The sequence below is a fragment of the Sebastes fasciatus genome, chromosome 1 (assembly GCF_043250625.1).
Source record: "Sebastes fasciatus isolate fSebFas1 chromosome 1, fSebFas1.pri, whole genome shotgun sequence".
Classification (NCBI taxonomy): Eukaryota; Metazoa; Chordata; class Actinopteri; order Perciformes; family Sebastidae; genus Sebastes; species Sebastes fasciatus.
Genome location: NC_133795.1, coordinates 5,262,668 through 5,286,568, shown reverse-complemented (window position 1 = coordinate 5,286,568; position 23,901 = coordinate 5,262,668). Strand labels below are relative to the sequence as shown.

The 23,901-nt window shown below is 44.3% G+C and overlaps 1 protein-coding gene across 1 annotated transcript; it reads right to left on the bottom strand.

Moving 5' to 3' along the window:
• Nucleotides 1–2,102: 2,102 nt before the first annotated feature.
• Nucleotides 2,103–23,009, bottom strand: rybpb (RING1 and YY1 binding protein b). The gene is made up of 5 exons (XM_074647811.1): nt 22,781–23,009; nt 22,004–22,129; nt 5,875–6,213; nt 5,694–5,792; nt 2,103–5,378 (listed from the first exon to the last, which is right to left on the bottom strand). Exons 1-5 carry the CDS (start codon nt 22,804–22,806, stop codon nt 5,129–5,131), a joined length of 840 nt encoding a protein of 279 aa, XP_074503912.1. The 5' UTR covers nt 22,807–23,009; the 3' UTR covers nt 2,103–5,128.
• Between the last annotated feature and the right edge of the window lie 892 nt (nt 23,010–23,901).

Here is a 23,901-nt window from a genome sequence, read left to right as displayed (position 1 = left end):
AAGTAGCCTACAGATCAGATCTAACAGGACGTCACTTTTCCTGTGACTTCCTGTAAATTCTTTGAAGGCTGCTGGAAACGTCTGGAAACGGTCCGAATTGATCGCAGCTTTTCGTCACCGCCCCCTGCTCCTGCCGCATGATCTCGTTTTTTTTCCAGGCATGGCGCTGTTCATCTCGAACGAGCCTTTTAAAAACGTATCTGTGATACGTCAATGACAAATGTCATCCGTGACAAAATGCGTTTCCCTCCAAACGTGATTGAGAATGTAGTTTAGTTGTATAGGAATGTATTTTTTAGGAGGGGCTGGCTGAAGAACTGCTATTTTGATTATAATTTACTCAATTTACTGTCATGACCTTTTACAAGTTGACTAAAATCAATAAGTAGCTCATTAAGTATGCACTCAAAGAATACAAAATAAATTTGTAAACATGATCTTTATCTTGTGATGCAAAAAAGGCACAACTTTACATAATAAAGTGCATAAACAGTACATCTACATCCTTCTTTGCTTGTTCGATGGTAATGATTCCATAATTGTTGAATGTGCTATTCCCCAGTTGTCTGAGTGTTAGCGCTCAGTGCATAATTACCATCGAGTGATCTGGTCACAGCCCTGGATTTTAAGAAGGCGGTGAACAGTTTAACACAGAAACTGGTGAGAAAGAATCAGGTCAGGAGCAGGAAGTTCAGACGTACTAATGTTGTTAATATTCAGAATGAGGAAGTATTTCATTTATGCTAATGTTACTTATTTTTTTGTTTTCTTTTAATGCTAACGTTACTTCACGAACAAAGACTACAGCAATAACTATATATGGGTTTAGGATAGTTAATTATGATGATGCTGGGGGGCTGGATTAAGGGTCCAGAGGGAGGGGTGTAGGGATAAGGGGGTGAAGGGTGAAGGATGAAAGGAAGAGGGCTGAGGGATGAGGGGGAGGAATCAGAGTCAGGGACGGACGGATGGGTAGAGGAGAGCGATGATGGACCGGTGTCAGCTGACGGCAGGAAGACGAGAGGGAATCGGAGGAGGCGTGAAGGCATGAAGTTAATTCACCCCAGATCAGGTGTTGTGGCGATTTGCTGCAGGGTTGTGCAGCAGTGTGGGAGAGTCACTTTAATGGCCCGTTAATTGCGACGATTAACGTCTTTTGTTCCCTCACAGCTGGGTTGTACAGCTCTGGATCGCCGGTTACGTGATTGGCCACCTCAGCGTGACATCAGGTTGCGTTCCTCCAAAAGTTGATCCCGTTTCTACTTTTCCACCGCAGGCCGCTGCGTTTTTTTTCAGCACTTCCTGCAGCCAACGCAGCCCAAACAAGATCGTAAGATTTGCATTTTCACTGCACCACCTGATCTGGTGCGATGCACTGAAAATGTTCATGAATAAGCTAACGGGGATGCATGCTCATTTGCTGCTTTGTCAACAAATTGTGGCGAAACTCAGATTACAACACACACAGAGGGAGAGTGACTTCATTCTCTGCTCAGGTAGACATTACTCCTCTATATCTTTACATAGCAAATAGTTTTTTGATGCTATATTAATGCTCTGGATATCAAATAGAGCAACTTTAAAATCCCTTATTTTGAAATATTGACTAATAAAAATCAAGAGGAAAGAAAATCCAAACTTGATACATAAAGTTTTGGAATAAAAATTGACCAGAGGTAAATGGATCACTCCTTTAGTGAATAACCTCATCAGTGAAGTGAATCTGCTTTTAAAACAAATGTGCGCGTCCACTTTTCTCCTCCGTGGACCTGCTGTATAGATCATCAGTGGCAACGCAGGAATGCAGCCACTGGTCCAAGCTTTTAGACGGAGCATTAGTGGGCAGCTAACCAGCCTCTGGAGGGAGACGTGATTGAAAGCTGTTGTCAATATGAGGGCTCCCTCATGTCATGTGTCGCTGCACCGTGGAGGCCTCCTCTACTATGAACACACACACTCACCGTGACATCGCAATCAATAGTCTGCCGTCTCAGATCCATACACGCTTCCTGTTATCTGACAGCGTATAAAGCAAACTGTCTGTAAATACATGTGGATGAATGGCATCAATAAAGGACACAAAGCAGTCAGGAAATTTAAGATAACTTTAACAATTTTATTTGTGAAAAACTACAAGCAAAATTCATAAATAGACGTTTCTATTTGAAGCGGAGGAAAAATTATCAGGTTAGCCTATAAGCGCAAAGTCGTGCACATGCCAGAAACATGTATTATTTTAACATTATAAGCTAGACAAGGAGCCGTGATCTGCTTGAAAATGCTGCGTACATTTCCACACCAGGAACATAATGTGACCATTTCACAAGGGGAAACAATGACACATCAGCTATAAGTTTAAAAAAAAATAGAAAAGAAAAACTGCATTAAACAAAGAATGGATTATTGTACTGTCCCTAAAACTTTTTTTTATCCTTTTTTTTTCTTTTTTTAAACCGAGCAATAACTTTAAAAGCATTGTACAAGACATTGTTATAGGAAGAAATGAGTTTGTATAATACACTTAATTGGAAATTCACGGTTAAGGTTATACAGTCAGTAAACAAGCCTTCTATATTTGGGTCTCTGACAAACAAAGCTAAAAAATGTAACCATCTTTACACAGTAAATTAAGGTTACTGGTCGCACACAAGAACAGAACTGCTTGCGCGGAAACAGGAAACAAAAGACTTCAGCTCCAATGCCATCATTCATAGTGTTTGCTTTTGCACCTTTTTAAAATTCTATATACAAGCAATAATTCATATACTCAGCAAATGGCCATTTGTCAATAATTTAACAATGAATCCTTTCTGTTGGAGTACTCAGTCAAGTGAACGTGGTTGCAGATAAGGCAGGTGAAAAGATGGCTTCTTAGGCCCATTTCTAATAGATTGCATTACAAAGCAGGGTTTCTTTTTTTCTCAGTAAAAATTGGGCAAAACATTTCCCCCCCTCTGACCCAACAACAGTTTTTTTTTAGCTCTATTCACATTGCTTTTCCTCACTTTGAAACACTGATTCCATATTTGTATGCAATAAAGTACATAATTACATATTAACCATAGCTTTAGAAGAGCAGAAAAAAACCTCATGAACACATATCTCTTGGACTTCAAACATTGCTTACGACACAAACGTGATTATCATCCCTAACGTGTGAAGCCGCAAAAGCTTTTAGTCGACACGGATCAAATCCTGCCCCTCAAATCCTGTTGAGTTTTTTGGGACTTGTTAACCTCACCTAACCCTGGTTTTAGTTGCTCTGGGAGCAGCTCAAAAGGTGAGTTGCGGGGTGGGGCTCTGTTAGGGGAGCTACATGGTACTGTGGTAGTCCAGCAGAGTGAAGAGGGGGCTCGCTAAGGCCGTCGACCCACGCCCAGTCCGCGTCTCATCGCCTGCACAATAAGGCGAGATCCACCCGCTGGGCGTGGAGCCGGTAGCACTCTTCGACTCGCCTCACAGTATTGACATTTCTCTGCCCCTAATTTAGCCGTGCACAGAGACAAGTGGACAATAAGAACACCATTTACATGGATTATATTAGTCTTTTATTTAAACTGTTATTCATCTCACACATTAGATAATTGCATTTCAAATTGTTATTTATCTGTCTATGTATCATGTCATTATGAAATTCCTTTGGTCCTTCAATAAATAAAACTAAGATATCATATACACATTTATTCTTTATACAATTTCATACAGTTAAAAGGAAATTATGTTGGTCTAGTATCAGCTAAGGTGAAAAGTGAATTAAAACTCTTAAATAAGCCTTGCTGTTCTAAAAAATTGAAAGAGCATTTGTGTTCTATTAACTACTGCGATATCTTTTTTTTTTTTCGCCTTCAATGACAGGAGTCTTAAATTAATTTAAAAAATAAAAAACAAAATCTTTGCAAATTGTTCACTTGTTTTCTGGAATTATCAGGTTTGAGAGGATGAAGATTCAAAGTAGTCTTCAGGACCACAACGAAAAGAGAGAATCGATTCACAACAGCATGACACAACAGGTCTATTTTTTACAGTTCGATATGGTTTTACCAAAGTGGAACTGCGCGTAACCATCCTTCAGTCACCACAGAAACAAACTCGCGCCCGAGAAAGCTGAGAGGAAAGCTCTACCTTCGGCCGGGAAAAACTCAATATCCAAGTACGGAATGCAGAAAATATCAACAGCGTTTTAGTGTTTTACACGACAGCCTACACTGTACAGTTAAGGACATAATATACTGTATAAGAGATCTGCTATAGCAAACTAAATCATAGACAATCTAGTTTGAAAAAGTCAGGTGTCTGAACCTCAGGTGACCTTTCTTCTGATGCGCACTGACCTGTACAGAACAAGACGGACCCGACGGAGGTCCCGACGGTGTTCAGAGTGAGACAGTGTTATTGAGAATGAGAATTTGATTCATCAGCACTCTGTCACATTGAGTGAATGGGCAACCCAGATCTGCAGAAACCGCTTCACAGTGTATCTAGCACCAGTGTGTGTGTGTTATGTTGTGGTGTGTGCGTCTGTGTGACTCGAGTCTTGTCCTGTCATCTTAATAAAAACACTGAAGGAATGATCGATCGGCAGGGCTACACAGCAAAGCTTCAACATAAAAAAGGAGAATATCAAAGTATACAGGTGCAACAGGTAATAAATAAGGGTAATAATAGTTTAAAGTTATTGAAATGATGGTGGTTATTGTGCCCAGCGGAGAATTCTTCTTTACAAAAACAAAAACAAAAAAAGGTCGACTTGGCCTCACATCCACATACAAATATAAAACAATACATACAAGTGTCTGGATGCTACCGCAGGGGAGGTTGAAGGGGGGGGATTGGGGATAGGGGCGTTATTCCTTGCAGCCCAGCTCTCCTTGCCTGTGCCACCACGGGTGTAACCACGAGGGGAGTTCGCCCCGAGCAGGGCGTTTGTTTCCCTGGCAGGCGCACCGACCGCACTGTTCCTCTCAGCCAATCCAGCTCCTCTCAGCGTCCGGGGGTGGTCATGGAATGGAGGCAGGGCAGCGATGGGAAATCTCTCCCCCCCCCTATTGGGATCCGTAGTGTCCAGAAACGTGGGGGAAGAAGGGAAGAGGGAGCGGGGTGGAGACCAGGAGGAAAAGGGGACGGGGCCTCAGAACGACTCGTCGTGCCCCACAGAGAGATCCCCTTTAGGTGTGGAGGCCCGCGACGAGCCCTTGTCCATGCTCTCGGAGCCGGAGCTCTGGTGCTGCTGTTCGGAGCCCGCGCTGGACGTGATGGTGGACGAGGACGTGGAGGAGGAGCGGGTCTTCTCCTTAAAGTCTGTTATGATCACCGTCACGTTCCCTACGGTGATCGCCAACTGCTGGGCGGTGCTCCGGTCAATGTTCTTCAGTTTGGGCCTGAGGGGCAAAGACAGACGTTAATAACCAGAAACCACAATATGTGTGTGTCTCGGCAACAACGAGGGTGGGGGGGAAGCTGCCAGCACTGCGGGGGTGGTTACACTAAATTGCTCAATTCATCGGGTGACACATGAACCGTCAGAATGAGTGTGTGTAAAGTGAGAGTGGGTGTTTAGTGTAAAAGATCATTTGTGAATCATTTGAGGTTTCCCACTAGCCGTGTGCTGCACGACTTTCTCTAAAAAGAAGTGCTGTGTAGTCATCGATGTGAAACCATGTGTGAGGCGCTGAGTACGAGAGGGTGCTACACACCTGGAGATGTGAGAGTTCTTGTTGGTCTTGGTTGCTGATTTGCCAGACTGTATGCTGTGTTTGTCGCTGGGCGGGCTCTGATGGTTGTCTAATTTGGGTCTGGGAGGAAAACAAGATAGTGAGGATAACACCAGCACAGATGACATCCAGAGACATGAGTGAAAGCGGCATGCACACTGACCTGGTCTTTTTGCTGCTGGGCTTCTTCGTGACGGCTGGGATGATTTCCTTCTCTCTGTCGGGTTTATCTTTGATTGGCTGCTGTTCGGTGTCGCTCTTTTCCTTCTCGGGAGGGTCTCCCTCTGGCCTCACTATCTCCGGACGCTCGACCTCTGGACGCCCCTCTACGTTGGCGCGCTCCCCTTCGGCGCGCTCCCCTTCGGCGCGCTCCCCTTCGCCGTCCGGGCGCTCCTTGTCTGTGCGCTCGCTCCTCTCCCTCCGCTCCTTCTTGGGCGGGGGAGGCATCGGGTACTGCTGAGCCACCTGCTGGGCAACCAGCTGGGAGTTGATCCTGGGTTTCCTGTGGAGGAGATCCAAGGCACAAAGATGGATTAGCCTCGTAGTGGAGCTGCGAGCTGACTCCTGGCTACGCACCAGCACAGTCACACTACGGTTTGACAAAGAGAGGTGGCTGAACCTACAGGCCGGCGAGGGGAAAAGGGGGCTGCTGCAGAGGTAGGTTTACGCAGCCGCTTCCTGGTGGAGCGGCTGTTTTGAGGGCTAATCTCATTAGCTCACGGCTGTAATAAAATGAATGCACAGGATCACAAGGTGGGACATTTGCAGCACGTCACTTAGGTCCTCTAATCTGATTACTGCGGGGTTGGCCCCATTTGTCAGACTGAGATTCAGTTGGACATGGTGTAGCTGCTCCGCTCACTGAGCTCACCAGCAACCGCAGAGCTACAGCCACCTTTCTGACTCATTTTCAAACACAAACCACAACTATCTCTTCTTCTTTGATCATTCTTATTCAGCAAAAAAACAGTAAAAGCAAGGAAGATAAATGCCACATGCAACTTTCAAAGAATCCCACGGATTTCTTAAAAGAGGCGCATCACATAAACATCTGGTGTATCACCACTGGACTGTTACAAACATGCATGCAAGCAAGAGCGGCATCTTGCTCCATCAGCTGTGCAGATGAACAAGGCCTGAAATTGTGAGGCAAAACGCGATGTCAGACTGCTTGAGCCAACACACACACACACACCTGCAGCATAATGGACAACAGCTGGCAGCATCTGGGGGGAAGCAGAGGACCTGGGGGGAGGTGGGGGGGTTGACTGCAGCCTTCCAGAGACTTCGACTCAGCTGAGACTAAACTGCAGCCAGCAACATGGATAATCACAGGCCAGCACTGGGCAAGCATGGTGAGGAGTAAACCACAAGTACACTCACACACACAAACACGCAGTTGAAAAGCTTTGCGTGCAAACAAAACAGGCTGGCACGGCTCGGTGGCTGCTCAGGAGGCCTTTCAACGGGAACACAACAAGTTATACTAGCTCGCTGTGTGTACCCAACCCTTCCAAATTCTTGGCAGGAAGAGTTTTTGTGATATCCCAGCAGTGGAGAGGAGGTCCCTTGATCCTCTGGACTGCTTTAGGAGACCTGTGGTCAAGTAGGGGAGTCTTGAAAGTTGTAGAAACTCTGTCAGTTTAAGCATTGGGTCGGATAAACAAGTGCTGCTGCTGGAAAATAAAGCTCTCGCAGTGAAAACAAATGTGTCTGGCTTTGCTTCTGGGAACGGTCTAAGCGCAATAGTGTGTCAGACTGATGACGCTGATTTCAGTGGCTTGCTGTCGAGAGTGGTTTTCACTTGCTTAAGTGGTTAGCCACAGTGTTTCAATTTGGCAACTTCATATTGCCAGTCCAGTTACTCTCGTTTCTCCACTTCCATCCTTGCACGTCTTTCATTTGACACGGCTCTCACTCCGTCTGTGTCTGAGCAGCCGAGCACTTTTAAACTCTAACAATCCAGTTCTTTTGCAACTTTTTTCTCTGCTGCTCCATCAAGCTCATTTCGTCTCCTCCTGCTGTGGTCTATTACAGACAGAAAAGGCATTTCCTTAAGGAGGGGGCGGGGGCGTGCAGCAGATCAATCAGGGCATAATAGAGCATCATGTCGTTATGTTCGCTCTACACTCCATCAATACACCAGCTGGGGTGACTGCTGAGGAGCCCTGGGCCGTTGATCCAGCATCCATTAGCTGCCTTGCTTCTCTGAAGCCTGGGGCTCTTTCTACCTGCAGCCCTTGTGTAAGGCACCCTCTGGGGGGGCTCCAGTGGGTGACGATTAAAGGGTGACACGGGAGAGAAATTTTCTTCCCATCTCATTCTAGCTTCATGATTGCCAATCCTGTCCTGTTCCTATCAAATTGATCCCAAATCCATTTCAATCTGGAGTCATTACTTCCAGGGCTTTCCCTGCCAAGGCAATGCTTTTTTTTTGTGTGTGCATGTTATGTGCAGCGCTCAAGTGTGGAGGCAAAGGGGGAATGACACATTTAGTAAATTGCTTAATTGCAGTTATGTGTTTTTGTCATTATGTCATTTGTCAATTTCTGCCTTTTTCATTTAAGCACTTCGGTCAACCGCAGGTACTTAAACTTTGCTGTATAAATAAACTGACCTGACTTAATCGTGTGGTGAAAATGTGATATTGTGACAGCCCTATTGCACATACAGCAGCATTGTTTACTGTGGTTACCATGGTTACTGCTGCGGCAAAGAGCATACCTGCCTCTACTAGTAATATCGTAAAATTTCAAACGATAACCAGCCCTGAAATGTCTAAAATAATGCAATAACTTGAAAAAAACATGAAAGAAGATAATGATCTTTTAATAAAAGGCCTAGGACAGAGGAGGAAAGCGAGAGGTGACAGACTATAACAGGTTATCATCTTTAGTCTATCACAGTAACTCAGTATGGGGAAGTTTAATTCAATGTCTCCTATGGTCTAACACTTAATTAACCAGCCAGCCAGATGAGACCGTTCAGGAGGAAAGTGAGGGTCGATGTGAGATTCAGACCAGAGAAGAGTAAGCGATTATACAAAATACTGAAATATTGAGGAATAGCCTAATAAGTAAAGATGAACTTTTTTCTGTTTTTGTTCTTTTACATATTTAACAGTCAGCAAAGAGCAAGTGGCTTTGACCCAGCATGGCCCAAAAGCCATAGCTGGCACATGATGGGATGTTGTGTGTACTCAAAAAAAGAAAGAAGAAAAAAGAAAACATAATCCCTCATTTCATGTTTATTTTGTAAAGCAAACTGCGTACGCCACGTTTTCCAGTCTTTGCCACCTTTGTCTAAAAAAAAAAAAAAATCCAAGGAAAACCTCGACTTCCCCTGTCGAGTATTAGAGCTCCTATTCATAGCACTAAATAAGTAACTACGCTCGGCGATGCTTTTAAATGCCTATGTGATTAAGTTGATAACTAATTAATTAGGAAGTGATTATGTTGAGTTTACAGCGTTGGACCTCCTCGCCTGTGCTGCTGACGCAACATCAATTTGCAATTCTAAATTCCTGTACACATCTGAGCCTTGGTTTTCCCCTGTCCCATTCCTATTTCAATGACTCAATACACCCCACCACATGGGAATCTCGTGGGTCCTTAAAGCACCACCAGATTCCTGATCTGATGTCAACATCTGGTGGGAAATCATCCAACATGCCACTGAGAAAGTATGACAAAGAATTCAGGTTTTGGGTAGGCAGCTTGAGCTACATGAGAAAAAATGCAGTGCGCACAGCTACAACAATGATTTGTGCCCACAGACCCCTCGTGAAATAATATTTGTCTCTCCAACCCACAGCCGTGGGTAAACAGATTGTGGACGCAGACAGCCTCCAACAGGACCAGAAATCATTTTATTTGACAGTGAGAGCTGTTAGCTACGTAGGTGGTGAATGAGTGATTGATTGACCGATAAGCTCCACGCCTCTTTTTGCCTGTTGCGGAGTTGAAGCCCTGGTCAGAGTCTGAGATTTGTGTCAACAGCACCGGCAGCGGCAGAAGAAGCAGCCCGCTAGTTAAGCAGTGATTCAGTGCCAGCTGTAAGTCAGCCATGAGTTGCTGCTGGCATGATAGAGCCACCGCTCTCTTTGCCCCGTTATTTATTTACTGACCACACATCATGTCTTTGCACAGCAATGCTCTGTGGCTCATTAACATGGCTGGAGATTCTTCATGACACTGTGCGTGCGTGTGTGTGTGTGTGTGTGTGTGTGTGTGTGTTACTTGCTTTTATTTAAGAGGACCTATTTGTGCTTTTTCCCTTTCCTTTAGTGTGTTATATAGTCTTTTGTAAATGTATGTAAAAGGTCTGCAAAGTTACAAAGCTCAAAGTCCACGCCAAAGAGAGTAAATAGTAAATAGACTTGCATTTAAACAGCGCTTTTCTAGTCTTCCGACCACTCAGCATTCACCCGTTCACACACACGTTCATACACTGATGGCAGAAGATGCCATGCAAGGTGCCAACTTTGCCCATCAGGATCTAATCTAAATACTCATTCACACACCGATTGCTAAGCCTTCGGGATCGAACCACCGACCTTCCGATTGGTGGACGACTACCACAGCCGCCCAGAGTTATGGTACATGTCCACAGGGGCGTTTTTTTATTGCAAGGGATCGCCTTGCTTCCCAGCGTTGGACGCTTGATGGGCTGCCACTAGACACAAGGCACTCGGTACCTGATTGGACGAACGCTTTCCCTCTAGGGCTGCTGTTCCCAGCTTTCAAACCGGAACCAACATGGCGTCTCATTTGGAAAGTTACTTCTCTTATATTATGTAAATAGTTCCACAAAATGTGTTTCTGAAAACATTTTATGTGAGAAATAAGCCATGCAGTTGCTGAAAATAACAAGCGGGCTACATGACGGTCCGTTTCTCGAATCACGCCGCAACGCTACCAGAATGCACGGCTGCTTACATAAGACAATGAATGGGAAGCGTGGAAAGGACGGAGCCTGTGGACATGTACTTTTACTCTCCCCCACAGAAATACTGCTCCTGAACTGTCTGAAACGCCTTGCTTGAAGTCCTGCCTTTTCTTCCGTAACGTGGTGATGTCACCAAGCAACACATTTGCATAATACCTGCCTAGCGGCGAGTTTGGCACGCCCTCAAACAAAGCTAGCTAGAGCAGAGCTGGAGAGGAATTTGGTTTGGTTGATCAACCACAACAGAGTGGGCTTTTTGGTACGGGGGGCATGGGCTCAAACAAATCAAGAAAAATAAAGCTTTTTTTTTTTTAACATACAAGCATGTAAACATGTTCGTAGAAACTCAAAAGACAAATACGCACCTGAAAATTAGCCTAATAGATCCTCTTTAAATGGTGGTGGCCCTGAACAGCTGGAAAAAGTCTCCCTCTGCTTAAAAATATACTTCATATTCAAAATTAATTACGGTTCTGTCCACGTTGTTAAGCATAATATACTAATTAAACTACAACATTGCTGAAAATCACTTTACAGCTGAAGCGTGTTATTTCGCAAACATCCAAATCAAATGCGAAACATCTATGTTTCACAAGAGGCGCTGGAAATGAGCCTGGGAGTGAACTCCAGGGTCCAATTGCAGAGATTGCTCCAACCTCCCACTGCTGCCAATATATTCCTGGGGATTCAGTGTGAGTGTGTGAGTGAGAGTGTCAAGTGTGTAAAGCCTGCTGTCGAATCATTTCCCACTGTGAGGGCTTACAGCTTATTACCTCCCCTTCGCACAACAATAGGCCGTGATTGACAGCTCCTCCTATGCTTGGCCCTAAAATTCCACCGTCTGGGGGAGGGAGGAGTGGGGAGACTCCCTCCGCGGGATGCTCAGAAATAACTATCATCATGCTTAAAAGCTCCTAATTCAGTCAGACTGACACCCATAGTTAGACTGCTCCACTCAGCCTGAACCATCCCAGAGACAGACACACCTCTGCTCAGCTGGTGCTCTCTCGCTGGCCAGGAGCAGCCAACGCTGCGAGCCAAGGGCAAAAAAAAAACTGAAGCTGCCGATTCAGAGGGGAACTCTTTCAAGAGAAACCAAAAAAACAATGAGCCGGAGCACTTCATGGAGAGACCGAGTAATGAAGAGAGTGAGCGAGCGATGGAGAGTGTGATACAGAGAGAGAAAGAGAGAGAGAGAGGCGCAGGAAAGCCCTCATTAACACAGCTCTTTTATTTGAAGTGCTGTGTGGAGGACAAGCAATTATTTCCTGCCAGGCTGAGTGAATGCAGTGGCAGACAGCTGAGTGAAGAGGAGAGAGAGAGACCAACAGACGACAGTATTCTTCGACCATGGACAGCCCACTGAAGAGCTCAGACTGTTTAACATCGCCCACTCTCTCATTCAGACTTTGCAAATAACCGCATCTACACAGTACGGACGTGGGCTCCTTGTCCTCAATGATGCACAAAGTTGTTCACAAACATGAATCCTGTATTCATATGCATTCATCAGTGGTTTCCCCTCCTCACTTATAGGACTGAGAGACCATCAGACCCTCAGCCTGGAGCACATCTCTCACATCCAGCATGTGACAATGCCACAGGGCTTTAGTTTATTCCCAGCACCTCCCTATGATGTGCTGGCAACCATGTAATCAATGATCTACATGCACTAGTCTGTGTCAACACTTGCTGTACGCCTTGATCATTATGTAGAGACATGTGATGCTCTCTGCTTCCCCCGACCAGTATGGAGGGTGATGGAGCAGAGCTGCCCGTGCTGCTTCAAATTTGTTAACCAGTCAGTGGGTGTATATATATATATATATATATATATATATATATATATATATATATATATATATACATATATATATATATGGGTGTGCTATTGTTGAATGTTGGACAACCTTTCCAGAGAGACTTGAGGTATCGTCTGGGAAGAGCACTGCCTGACAAGTTAAAAAAAAGTGGCGTGTGCATGTATTAAGCCCCAGACACACTAACCCGACATCAGAGAACTAGCGGCGATAAAGGCCGCCTGTTGCGTCGTCTCACGTCGCCTTTGTTTTGGCCTACAAGTTGCACTGGAACACATCGCAAAGACGACAGCTGGCAGCCAGTTAGCACGTATGTTCTGCACCTGCGTGAGATGTAATAACTCTCCCTACCAGCAAGTCGCGGTAGTCTGTATTCGTCATTCAGAAAAGGGAAACCGGAGGACCGAGGACAGGGTGCATACAAGAGCTGACAGTGTGGGACACGCCAAAAAAACTAGGCCGACAGATGCACACCGACGGCCCCAAACTGCCGTCTGTCGGCTTGATGTGTCAGGACCTTTAGGCTACATCCACACTAATCTCCATCCAGACGAGCGTTTTAGGGCCGTTTCAGAATGAATCTCCGTCCATACTACCACATATCAAATGACCATTCACGTACACTGGGCATGCGCATCGGTGTAAACAGGAAGCAACCCTGGACATGGGAATTGATGCAAACTGCTTGAGTAATAGCTTGACTCCTGCACATGCAGGCAGTAGTAGCATTATAAAATGAAAGACAACAAGGTCAGCACCGCTTGTAACTCGTTATCCATGTTGAAATTAACCACTGGTGGTCGATGATGATTTGTTTCCTTCCGGAAAGGTTAACGTGATGGGGCATGACGAATCAGAGAGGGACACGTCATAACTGATAAGAACCAATCAAAAAGCGAACGTGGGTATCTGCAACATCGTTTTTAAAAGGTCTTTTAAAACGAAAACATAGTAGTGTGGATGTAGCCTGAGATGACTTGAGACAAGAGCAAAAGTACCAGTATGGATTGTTATCCATGCATCATTTAGTAATAAATTACCTATTAAAGTTTAATTGTATTACAGCAGAAACAATGACTCAATCAGCAGAAATGTAATTTAATTTAATTAGCATTTATTCTGATAATTGATTAATCATTTAAGTCGTTTAAATAAAAGTGATTACAATTCACTGCTTCTGGTTTCACAAATGTGAATATTTACTGGCTTTCTTGGTCTCCTATAATAATAGGGTTTTGTTGGTCGGACAAAAGCAGGATTTCCGCCAGTGTAATGCAAGCCCGGCAGCCCACTGGGCCTAATCATCGAGGATTTATGCATTTTTAAGATGTCTTTCTAAACTAAAATGTGTTATACAGGTAGCGACATCCTTTAAGGAATAACTCAGTGCATAGGTTGCGTGCTTAATGTTGTAAGGTCGCCGGTCCCAACAACTTTTCTGGCGGCAATTTAAATATGTCTATAATAATCTGTCAATTATTTTCTCTGTGAATTGATAAGTAGAAAATAGGAAAACAACGTCAGAAAACAGTGAAAATCCCAATCACAAGTTCCCAGAGCCCATACTTTAGATGTTTTGTCCAACAGAGTCCAAAAGATATTCAATTTACTGTTAAAAATACAACAGCAAACCTGAAAAATTACTTGTTATTGACGATCAATTTTATGCCGATCAACTACTGAATTCATTGTTTCAGCGCTAATAGTAAAATTTGTATTTTAGACCTGAATCTGACTCAGTGTGAATTTGTCAATGTCTTTTGTGCTCGTCTCGAGTTGCAGATCTGTATATGTCTGGGGAGATTATCTTGAGATGACAGTCAAAAAGACTTGACACATCAATCTTAAACAGAATCTTTTATAAATGCACCCTCGCCGGTGAACACGAACAAACCTATTCATTTATTTATTGGGATGCTGACTTGAAAAAATGTCAAAATACCACAGAGCTGTGGGACTCGTGTTCCCCCGTGAGGAAGTTCTTGATCAGTCTGAGCCTGAGGTGACTGGAGCAATGTTGTCACCTCCAGCCATCCGTGGGTGAAGTAATCTGTGTGAGTGAGTGTGTTGTGGAGGTTGAATGAGGATAGCACCTGAAGAGCAGCCTGCAGCTATAGCGCTTCTCCATTCATTCAAACTGCCCACCAGAGGCATGAAGCATTCATCTCTCCACGAGTCCCTTCCAGTCAGGACTTTGAGCGCTTAATGTTACTGTCACATCCCCCCTCCACCCTACACCCCTTGTGGGGGTCTGTGCACCATGTTTCCATCAGGTACTCTGTATACACAGCAGACTCTCAGAAAGCATCTACACCCCACACCTTTTCCTCAAACAGTCAGGCATGACATTTAGCTGCCGCAGTACTGACTGACATTACTGGACAGAAAGGAAAGAAATGCAAGGAAATCTCTCAGTCAAAGATAACCCAACTTTTCTGTAACAACTGATGCACCGCGCTGGCTGCTGGGAGTCTGCTTCTCCTGACAGGCTAAAGGAATCCAGCTGTCTGAGTCTGAGCGAGACAGACATAAGCAAGAAGAAAAGGCGGTCTATGACAGAGGAATTAAAAGAGGAAATGTCTAAGTTTGTGTCTGCTTATGTGTAAAAAGACAATTCATCTTCTCACTGACAACTGTTTCAGGCTGCGAACTGCCCCGGCATTGGGCAGACTGACAGCGAGTCATCGCGAAGGCACTAAGCACGTATGAGTGCCTTCCATCAGCAGCGCTGTGTCACATTGCTCAGTATCACTCATTTGTTTTCCTCCTCTCCACTGCCTCGCCATCATTCTCTCTCTCTTCACTTTCTCCCTGTGCATTAGCTTCCCCCCCTCCCATCACCCAGCCTAAATCCTGAAGACTTTAAGTAGGTCGTCTTCACCTCTCTTCACCCTCTCTCCCGCTGTTTGCCTCTGGTGTGCGTGAGTTATCTGTCAAGTTAGACCCGGTCACCCCATCTTGCTGCTGTCCTGTCATCTTCTTGCCCATTTGCTTTAGTATAAACGGAGCCTGGTTTGAATGTGCAGGGTTGCCAAAGGGGACATTGCACCTTCACAGCAGGCTCTGGTGCTCTACACAAGGGGAACAACATAAAGCAAGCAAACTAGGGCTGTCAAGCGATTAAAATATTTAATCGCAAATGAATCACAAATTTTTTATCTGTTCAAAATGTACCTTAAAGGGAGATTTGTCAAGTATTTAATAATCTTATCAACATGGGAGTGGGCAAACATGCTTGCTTTATGCAAATGTATGTATTTATGTATTACTGGAAATCAATTAACAACACAAAACAATGACAAATATTGTCCAAAAACCCTCACAGGTACTGCATTTAGCATAACAAAATATGCTCAAATCATAACATGACAAACTCAAGCCCAACAGGCAACAACAGCTGTCAGTGTGTCAGTGTGCTGAAAAGGGCCATGCCAGTTTTTCCCTCGCCAAAATGTAGTGCAAGTTCGGAGTGTTATTTAACCTCCTTCGCGACAAGTTAGTATGACATGACGGTACCAATGGATTCCTTTCTAGTTTCACTCTAGCTTTAAAACTCAGCCCGCTACAACCTCCTCCGAAAGATCGACTGCATTAATGCGTTAAAGATATGAGTGGCGTTAAAACAATTTTGCGTTATTATCGCGTTAAGTTTGACAGCTCTAAAAGAAACACAAACGTCAAGTGAGGACACAAATCCGCTACTGTAGCCACGATTCAAATTTTCCAAACTACTTTGAATTCTGGTGTGCATCTTCTTCTCCATTATGCTCAGACAAACCATAGCTCAACAGGATCAAACCCGTCGACTCTAATTACTTCATAACTTTACCAAGAGAAAACGGTCGATTCAGGATTCACTCTCGATCTGCACTGCAGCAAATGACATGTCGAAACGGTGCTGTTCCTTCCCCATGCATCGCTGGTGGTGCTGGTAGAAACAGAAGAGGCTGTCCAGTCTAGCTCTCTCCCTCCCTGGGTAATGATGTGCTTTAGCCCCTGGAGACTCTTGGCTGAGTGAGCACATCCCCCTTGCAGCCATCCATACACCCCCCCACCACCACCCCTTCCTTCAACACACACACAGAAATGTCCAGACTCTGTGTCCCTTCACCACCCTGTTTCTACCCGTGTCCTCTCATGCCCTCGTCTTCTCTTTACTCCGCAGCTTGCTGCGACTACCCAACTCCCTCACTCCCTCACTCCCTCTCCTTGTCCTCACATGCCTCTTTCTGTATTTTCCCCGAGCCTCCCTCACTGTCGCACTCATTTGCCTCATGTTTTTTGTGGAGGGGGAGGAGCTCCGATTCAACGGCTCTCTCCACATTTCTCCGTTTTGTCAAATTGCCAAATTGGCTACTGTATTTAATCACTCACACTCTGCCAAATCCCATGAAGTAATTAAGAACTTTTAAATCCGGCAATTAACATGTAAAGATTAGGGCTACCCGCTCGTGCTTAGGGTTTTAGTGCAGATGCTGATAATGCTGGATAAGCAAAAGCAGTTTCCTCTGAGCGGGGGGCTGCTGTGGGGGCAGCAGGGGGGTGGGCGAGGAAGTGCAGATATAAATTGAGCGCCAGCATGTCCCTCTTATGTAATTCCATTATCCTAGACAATTTGCCTTAATGTGACAGTGGTAGAATCCACGGATTATAATGGCTCTATTCCATCATTGTAAAAGACAGAAAGCCGCACACACACAGACACACACCGCAATCATTTTCCAATAATTGTGCAACTTAAACAAAGAGAGATGCACTTTTACTTTTTTAGCTTGACTACTAACTCGTGGCTTAAAGGGCTGTGATCCATTCTGATTCTATCTTTCATAATCTGTGGGTTTATGGGTTTCCCATATGGTCGTATTATAAAGCCACAGACTAAATGCAAAACACATTTACTTAAGTACATTAACGTCTGTAAATGTCTACAGAGTCGTGGACGATTGACGGCAGGAAAATCATCTTGCCGTCACCTTAAAATCCTTCATACTTGTGACAATATTTGTACATGACATTGTTCACACGTCAAGCAACAAGTGACTGAAATAAATGGGCTTGTTATCACCTACAGCATGACCTCGCCTGTTGACCGAGTACAATAAAAGCTGGCTAGTGTAAACCTACAGAGACAGCCTGGTGACACAGACACAGATAAAATATAAATGAACTTGTGCAAAAACATGTCTGGTGTCATTTGATTGAGCTCAGGCTTCGTTTTGCTGAGTAATCTGGACTCCAGCTGTTGAGATCACCTAACAAAAATTTAGATTAGACCTTTATTAGAGATGTTCCAATACCATTTTTTCCTCCCCGATACCTGAACTTGCGATATCGGCCGATACCGAGTACCGATCCGATGCCAACGTGATAAAAAACTACTACACTACTACATTTTTCTCGCTCTGACGTCACAAACTACCTGCAATCAGTTCTTCTTCGCTGCTCTAAAACAGTAGTTGCCAGTGGCAGCCATGCTACATCCAGGGCGACAGCAAACTGAAAGCTACTGTTTTGCAGCGGCAAAGAAGAATTGATTTCCTGTTAAACAAGTTTTTTCTGGATTAATCGGATCGCTGCACAGACTGGTGTACTCGCCAATACCTGATCCCAAATTTTGGGCAGTATCGCACACATTTCCAATACTGGTATCGGTATTGGAACAACTCTAATCTCTATTCGTCAAACTACATTCACTGCATGTTAAATATAACATTACAACAGTGTATGAACAACCTTAAACATACATTAACTTTTATTGGCATTATATCTGACACCTATATGAAGAAACCCCTATATCTCACACTGCTGTATACATAGTATATCAGTTGCAATGGTTCAGGTTCTGTGTCCTTTCAGCCATCTGAGCTTTAGATAAATTGGGGACAATTTAAGCTTGTTTATTTAATCTAGTCGGAGCGCTGCATTTTGCTAACTAGCGAGAGACACCCATTTGTTCTGTTTAATATAAAGCACAGATGGAAGCTACTTGAAATGGTTGACAACAGAGCAACAGCGCATAGATAACAGCACAGAAGTCAAAGACTGAGGTACCTCAAGACTTCCTGTGATCCCCGCCATCAATCAACTTTAGAGGGCTCCTAATGGTTTCTCCCTGGGCCCCGAGGCTGACAGAGGTGCATACCAAACACCACCACAAAGCAAACTGATGTGCAGCAACACGGTGTCACGTTCACGCAGCGATGGGGTTCAGACGCCAGAAACATTTAAATATGATAGTGTGCGCCTCACAGGGGATGCTAATGCAAGCCCCTTCTCCAATTACCAAAGAAGCGGGCGCTGAATGCAGAAGGCTGAACACTCGGGCTACTTGGACTTGTAGATTAGCAGCGAGGTCAGGTGCAAAAAGCCGAGTGCTTTCTTGTTTAAGAGTCAGGAGTGGCAGAGGCTAGATTTAGCCTCCTCCAGTATCATGTTACATCACTGAGTTGGACTGGGTCAACAGGTTCGTTAGGCTGCGCTGGGCTTGGGAGAACGGGGCCTCTCCCTGCATGCTGATGCCACGGCCAGCGTTTCGCCCTCGTTAACACACATTCTTACCTCCATTTGTGCAAATCAGAGCGGCGTGACCCACAGTTACCTAGCTTACCTACCGCTGGCAGGGGGGACAAAGTGCAGTTCAAGCCTCGCTGTCAGCGTAGATCATGTTAATTGCGTATTCTCCATCAACACCTGTAGAAACAGCTGGTGTCTCGATGACTCAGTGCGCGCGGAGAGGGATGGATGTATCGAGCTCAAGGGGGAGGAAATATTCATCTGATCTTGAATATCACGTAGGACAGGTAGGTAGACTCTCGATGACTCAACCTGCAGCTATCAGCCGCGTCACTGCACTAATGTTGGCTGACTGCTACCTGTTGTACCAATAGATTTTCAGGAATGGATGGAGGTACACGTGCAGCTGCATCCATCCTCTCTTCACTACGCTCAGTCAATACAGACTGACCTCTGTGCCAGGACACAGGAAAAAGAAAGCTTTATTTAGGGACTGTGGAAGGAGATAGCTTCCAGACATTCACACCACTCACAACAAACCATTCATTCAAACAATGCTTAAATACAAATCATATCACACTGACTGCACAAATCAATACCTATCTAAGTTCATCCCATCTTGTAGCAAACACAAACTGATGATCCAAATCAAACTTTGAGAAAAGAAGTGTTTCAACTCCTACCAGCACTAATTAGTGAACGCTCGTGTCCTCGTGCATAAAAGCACATTCAAAGTAGAGCCGCAGATAAAAGGAGCAAGACAAAACATCCACACACAGCCTTAAGTGTGAATCATTTAGCTAAGAGCATGTTGCTTCGTCCCATGCTTTGCTGGAATACATCAAACGGCGAAGACAAGACAGCTAATTAGTGCTCATTAGAATAAGAGGCAACCCCACAACTACACAATTGCATTAATCAAAGGTTAACTATTCACATCAAACAGGAATGCGTGACAACCACTCGTGTGATGTCATGTGCTCCCATTTACCAAATAGAGGCAACTGGGCTGTTGCCAAAGCACAGCGGCAGGATGGCTACGACATGCTCGTCTCTGCTTCCTGCTTTCGCGCAGCAGGCTGCATCATCAGCTGTGGTCTTAAGCTACGCACAGCGAGGAAAAGATCATAGGGGGAGGGGAGCCAGACAATTAAGATTGAGCTTTTGGATTTTCAGTAAGCCAGCGACAGCGTGTTCTCCCCGTTTTTTTGTGGTGCACCAGTCAGGGGTTGTCAGTGGAGCCACTCATTTTAAAACCACAGCTGGAAAGGTTAGAGTGCAGGGGACTTGTCAACAAACCCACAAATGACTCATCTATCTCTTCATCTCATCATGCAACTGATGACACGGGTAAACAAAGTCGCACCGTGACACGATTTCTCATCAGAAAACATTTCCCCAGATCAGGTGGGGGGAGGAGGCGTCAGCATACACAAAACCGAAAGGGAATCCCGTCTTGATGACATTTTGAAGTCATTCAGTGATTTGATCTCAGTTTCCCATAAGACGCAGCCTTCTGCTGACATCATCACAAAATTTATTCTGAGGTAAGCTCTGGGGGGAAATGTCTGGGACGTGCAAAGCCTGTTGCTGTAAATGCTGATATGATTAATCTGGAGACATTTTCAGAGAGAAAACCATGAGTGAATTCACTTGTTTGTGGCAGATTGGAGGTTTGATTAATCATAGACAAATGTGTGGACTGACATTTAAAAAAAACATTTGCTTTTTGTGAAACTGAAAAACAGATGAACCTCAGGCGCAATGGGGGAAAAAAGTCTAACGGACAAAGAAATATATAAAAATGCACATCTGGGGTTCATCTCTAATCCTGATTACAAACACATTTCTTAATCTAACAAACATCATCATCCTCCTTTACTGTACATCCACCTCATTCATGTACAATAAATCTGACTTTAAAGGAATCCTACAGGTAGGTGAAATGCACACGCATGCATCCACCTTGTTTCACTCCATGGAAAGAAAAAAGCTGTTGATGCACTGTATAGCTGTACAGCCATCCCTACCACCACCACTCTGGCTAGTGAAGCAGCCAGCCTATATACCTCCTAGACGAATGCATAAAAGCAATGTTTTTAAGTTGCATAAACTGAGGATGATCCAGACAACGTTTTGCAAGATTTGTCCTTCAACAAGTCTGATGAAACATAATCATCCCTTTACTTCACTGTACATCCACCTCATTCATGCACAATAAATCTGACTTTGTCAGACCTTTAAAGGAATCCTACAGGTAGGTGAAATGCACACGCATGCATTCACCTTGTTTCACTTCCATGGGAAAAAAAATTATGCACTGTAGCTGTACAGCCATCATGAAGTATAGTCCCTCTTCCATCCCCCCTCCACCACCACCACCACCACCACTCTGGCTAGTGAAGCATCCAGCCTATACCTCCTAGACAAATGCATAAAAGCAATGTTTTAGTCGCATCCTAAACCCTAATCCTGATTGTAAACACATTTCTTAATCTAAGAAAACATAATCATCCCTTTACTTTACTGTACATCCACCTCATGCACAATAAATCTGACTTTGTCAGACCATTAAAGGAATCCTACAGGTAGGTGAAATGCACACGCATGCATTCACCTTGTTTCAAAAAGATGTTGATGCACTGTATAGCTGTACAGGCATCATGAAGTATAGTCCCTCTTCCATCCCCATCCCATCCCCCCTCCACCACCACTCTCTGGCTAGTGAAGCATCCAGCCTATATACCTCCTAGACGAATGCATAAAAGCAATGCATTTTAGTCGCATAAACTAAAGGATGATCCAGACAACGTTTTGCAAGATTTGTCCATCACCATCAACAAGTCCTGCAGACAAATAGGCTGTCGATCAAAGTTGTCATCCCTCATAAATTGCGATGCAATGCTGCAGCCAGCCAAGCAAGAGGGGAAAAACGAGACGCTCAGACTAGAGAGAGAGAGAGAGAGAGGGAGAGGGAGAGAGAGGAGAAGGAGAAGGAGAGAGCTACATTACCTTGTGGATGTGCCCTTCCTCACATCGCAGATGCTGCATTTGAAAGCCTCGGCTGTGTTCCTGAAGGTGCAGACGCTACAGTCCCAGTATCCGTCATCTGCAGTCTGTTTGGCTTGTCTTTTTGGCCTGACACACATTCAAAAAAATGTTTAAGGTCAAGTTTTTGCAGAAATACCACCAAACCAAAACAATATGCATTAACAAGATTGTGCACAAAAAACATTGCATGCATTGTAATATACAGTATTAAAGTGCTGCACTGTGTTGTCATTCATTTTGGGTTAAAGTCCCTGCAAGAAGAGCTTAATAAAGAAGCTCCACACTGTCTGATTGCATGGCCAGCTCCAGCTAGGAGGCTAGCAGAGGCTGTGAGGCTGTGAGGCAGGCAAGCGTTGCTAAAAACCCTCTCGGCATCGGAAGCTTAGCACGTCGGCTAACAAATGCAATATCAAACAATGCCAATTTCGACATTGACCCTCCGAAAGGCTTCGTGGAGACGGAAGAGCGTTTCGCTGGATGCCAGGCGTCTCCTCTGAAAAAATTCCCTTTGTCTTGTTAAGTGACTGGGTTTGGTTGTAGAGGAGAGAGCGAGAAGCCGCCATAGTGACTGCTGCACTATTCTAGCTCTAGCTAGCTGTGTGGCACAGCAGCTGAAAAAGGGAGAAACGCTCCTCTCTCTGTGTGTGAGAAGAGAGAAGAGAGAAGAGACGCATCCGAGTAGAGAGCGCAAAAACGCACAAATTACGCATATTTCTGCAGCGGAATGGTTGTATTTACCTGGTAGGGCTCTTCTTGTCGCCCATGGTGGAAGAATAGTCCTCGGAAATAAGCAGAAAAAGGGTGGCCTTCCTTGTTGAATAGTCGGTGTAGTGTGGTGTGAGTGTGTTGGGTTCCAGTTCCAGATCGAGCCGCTGCTGAAGCTGAAGCTTGTTGGCAGACAGGCTCCACTCAGCGCTGGCTCGAGGCACGGCACAGAGACTGACTGCACTGCGCCACGTGACCGAGGCTGGGCCAATCAGAGCAGGAGAGGGTTTAAAAGTCTGGATGGATGTTTTAGCTGCTATTTTTAATAACTACAAGAGACAATTTGACAAGACCTCACCTCACCTCAACCCACATGCATGCATGCATACAGATTACACTGTCTGGAATAATATCATTCATAATCCCCTGGAATAAAAACAAATGTATATAGAAGTTATAAAACACAGAAGAAGAATAAATTTATAAAAAGGAAACAATACACAAATAGTAAAAGCAATTAAAATTAAGGTAACACAGAAAGTAAAAGATACACATTACCACAGGGTTGTCAAAAGTGCGAGTCGGTTCAAAAGTCTGGATGGATGTTTTAGCAGCTATTTTTAATAACTACTAGAGACATTTGACAAGACCTCACCTCAACACACACACACACACACGCATGCATGCATGCAGATTACACTGTCTTGAATAATATCGTTCATAATACCCTGTAATAAAACAAGCTGCTTGGGTAGATGGGTCAGGGGTTAGGGTTTATGCAAATTTATAATCCCTGTAATAAAACAAATGTATATAGAAGTTATAAAAACACATTCAAAGTGATTTAAAACGCAGAAGAAGAAGAAATGAATAAAAGGAAACAAATAGTAAAAGCATTAAATTAAGGTAACACAGAAAGTAAAAGAAACACATTACCACAGGGTTATTAAAAGTGTTAATTAATGTTTTTTAAAGTAAAAATATTAAAATACATTTATGTTTTATGTGTTTTCTGTCACATATTTGCCTCATTTGTTACACACAGGTACAGTGGGGGGGTCACATTTTATGATGACAACTGTCAGAAATCCTTGAGGGGGTTCCAGGGGGTCCTTAGCAAAAGGTAAAATCATTTATTTTCACTATAATTTCAT

Excerpts from the sequence above, each read along its gene's own strand:
- rybpb (XM_074647811.1), bottom strand. The coding sequence starts at position 22,806 with ATGGGCGACAAGAAGAGCCCTACCAG. Across the intron at positions 22,130-22,780 it reads GACAAGAAGAGCCCTACCAG|GCCAAAAAGACAAGCCAAAC; the intron begins GTAAATACAACC and ends AATGTGTGTCAG. Across the intron at positions 5,793-5,874 it reads CCCAGCAGCAAAAAGACCAG|ACCCAAATTAGACAACCATC; the intron begins GTCAGTGTGCAT and ends TTTTCCTCCCAG.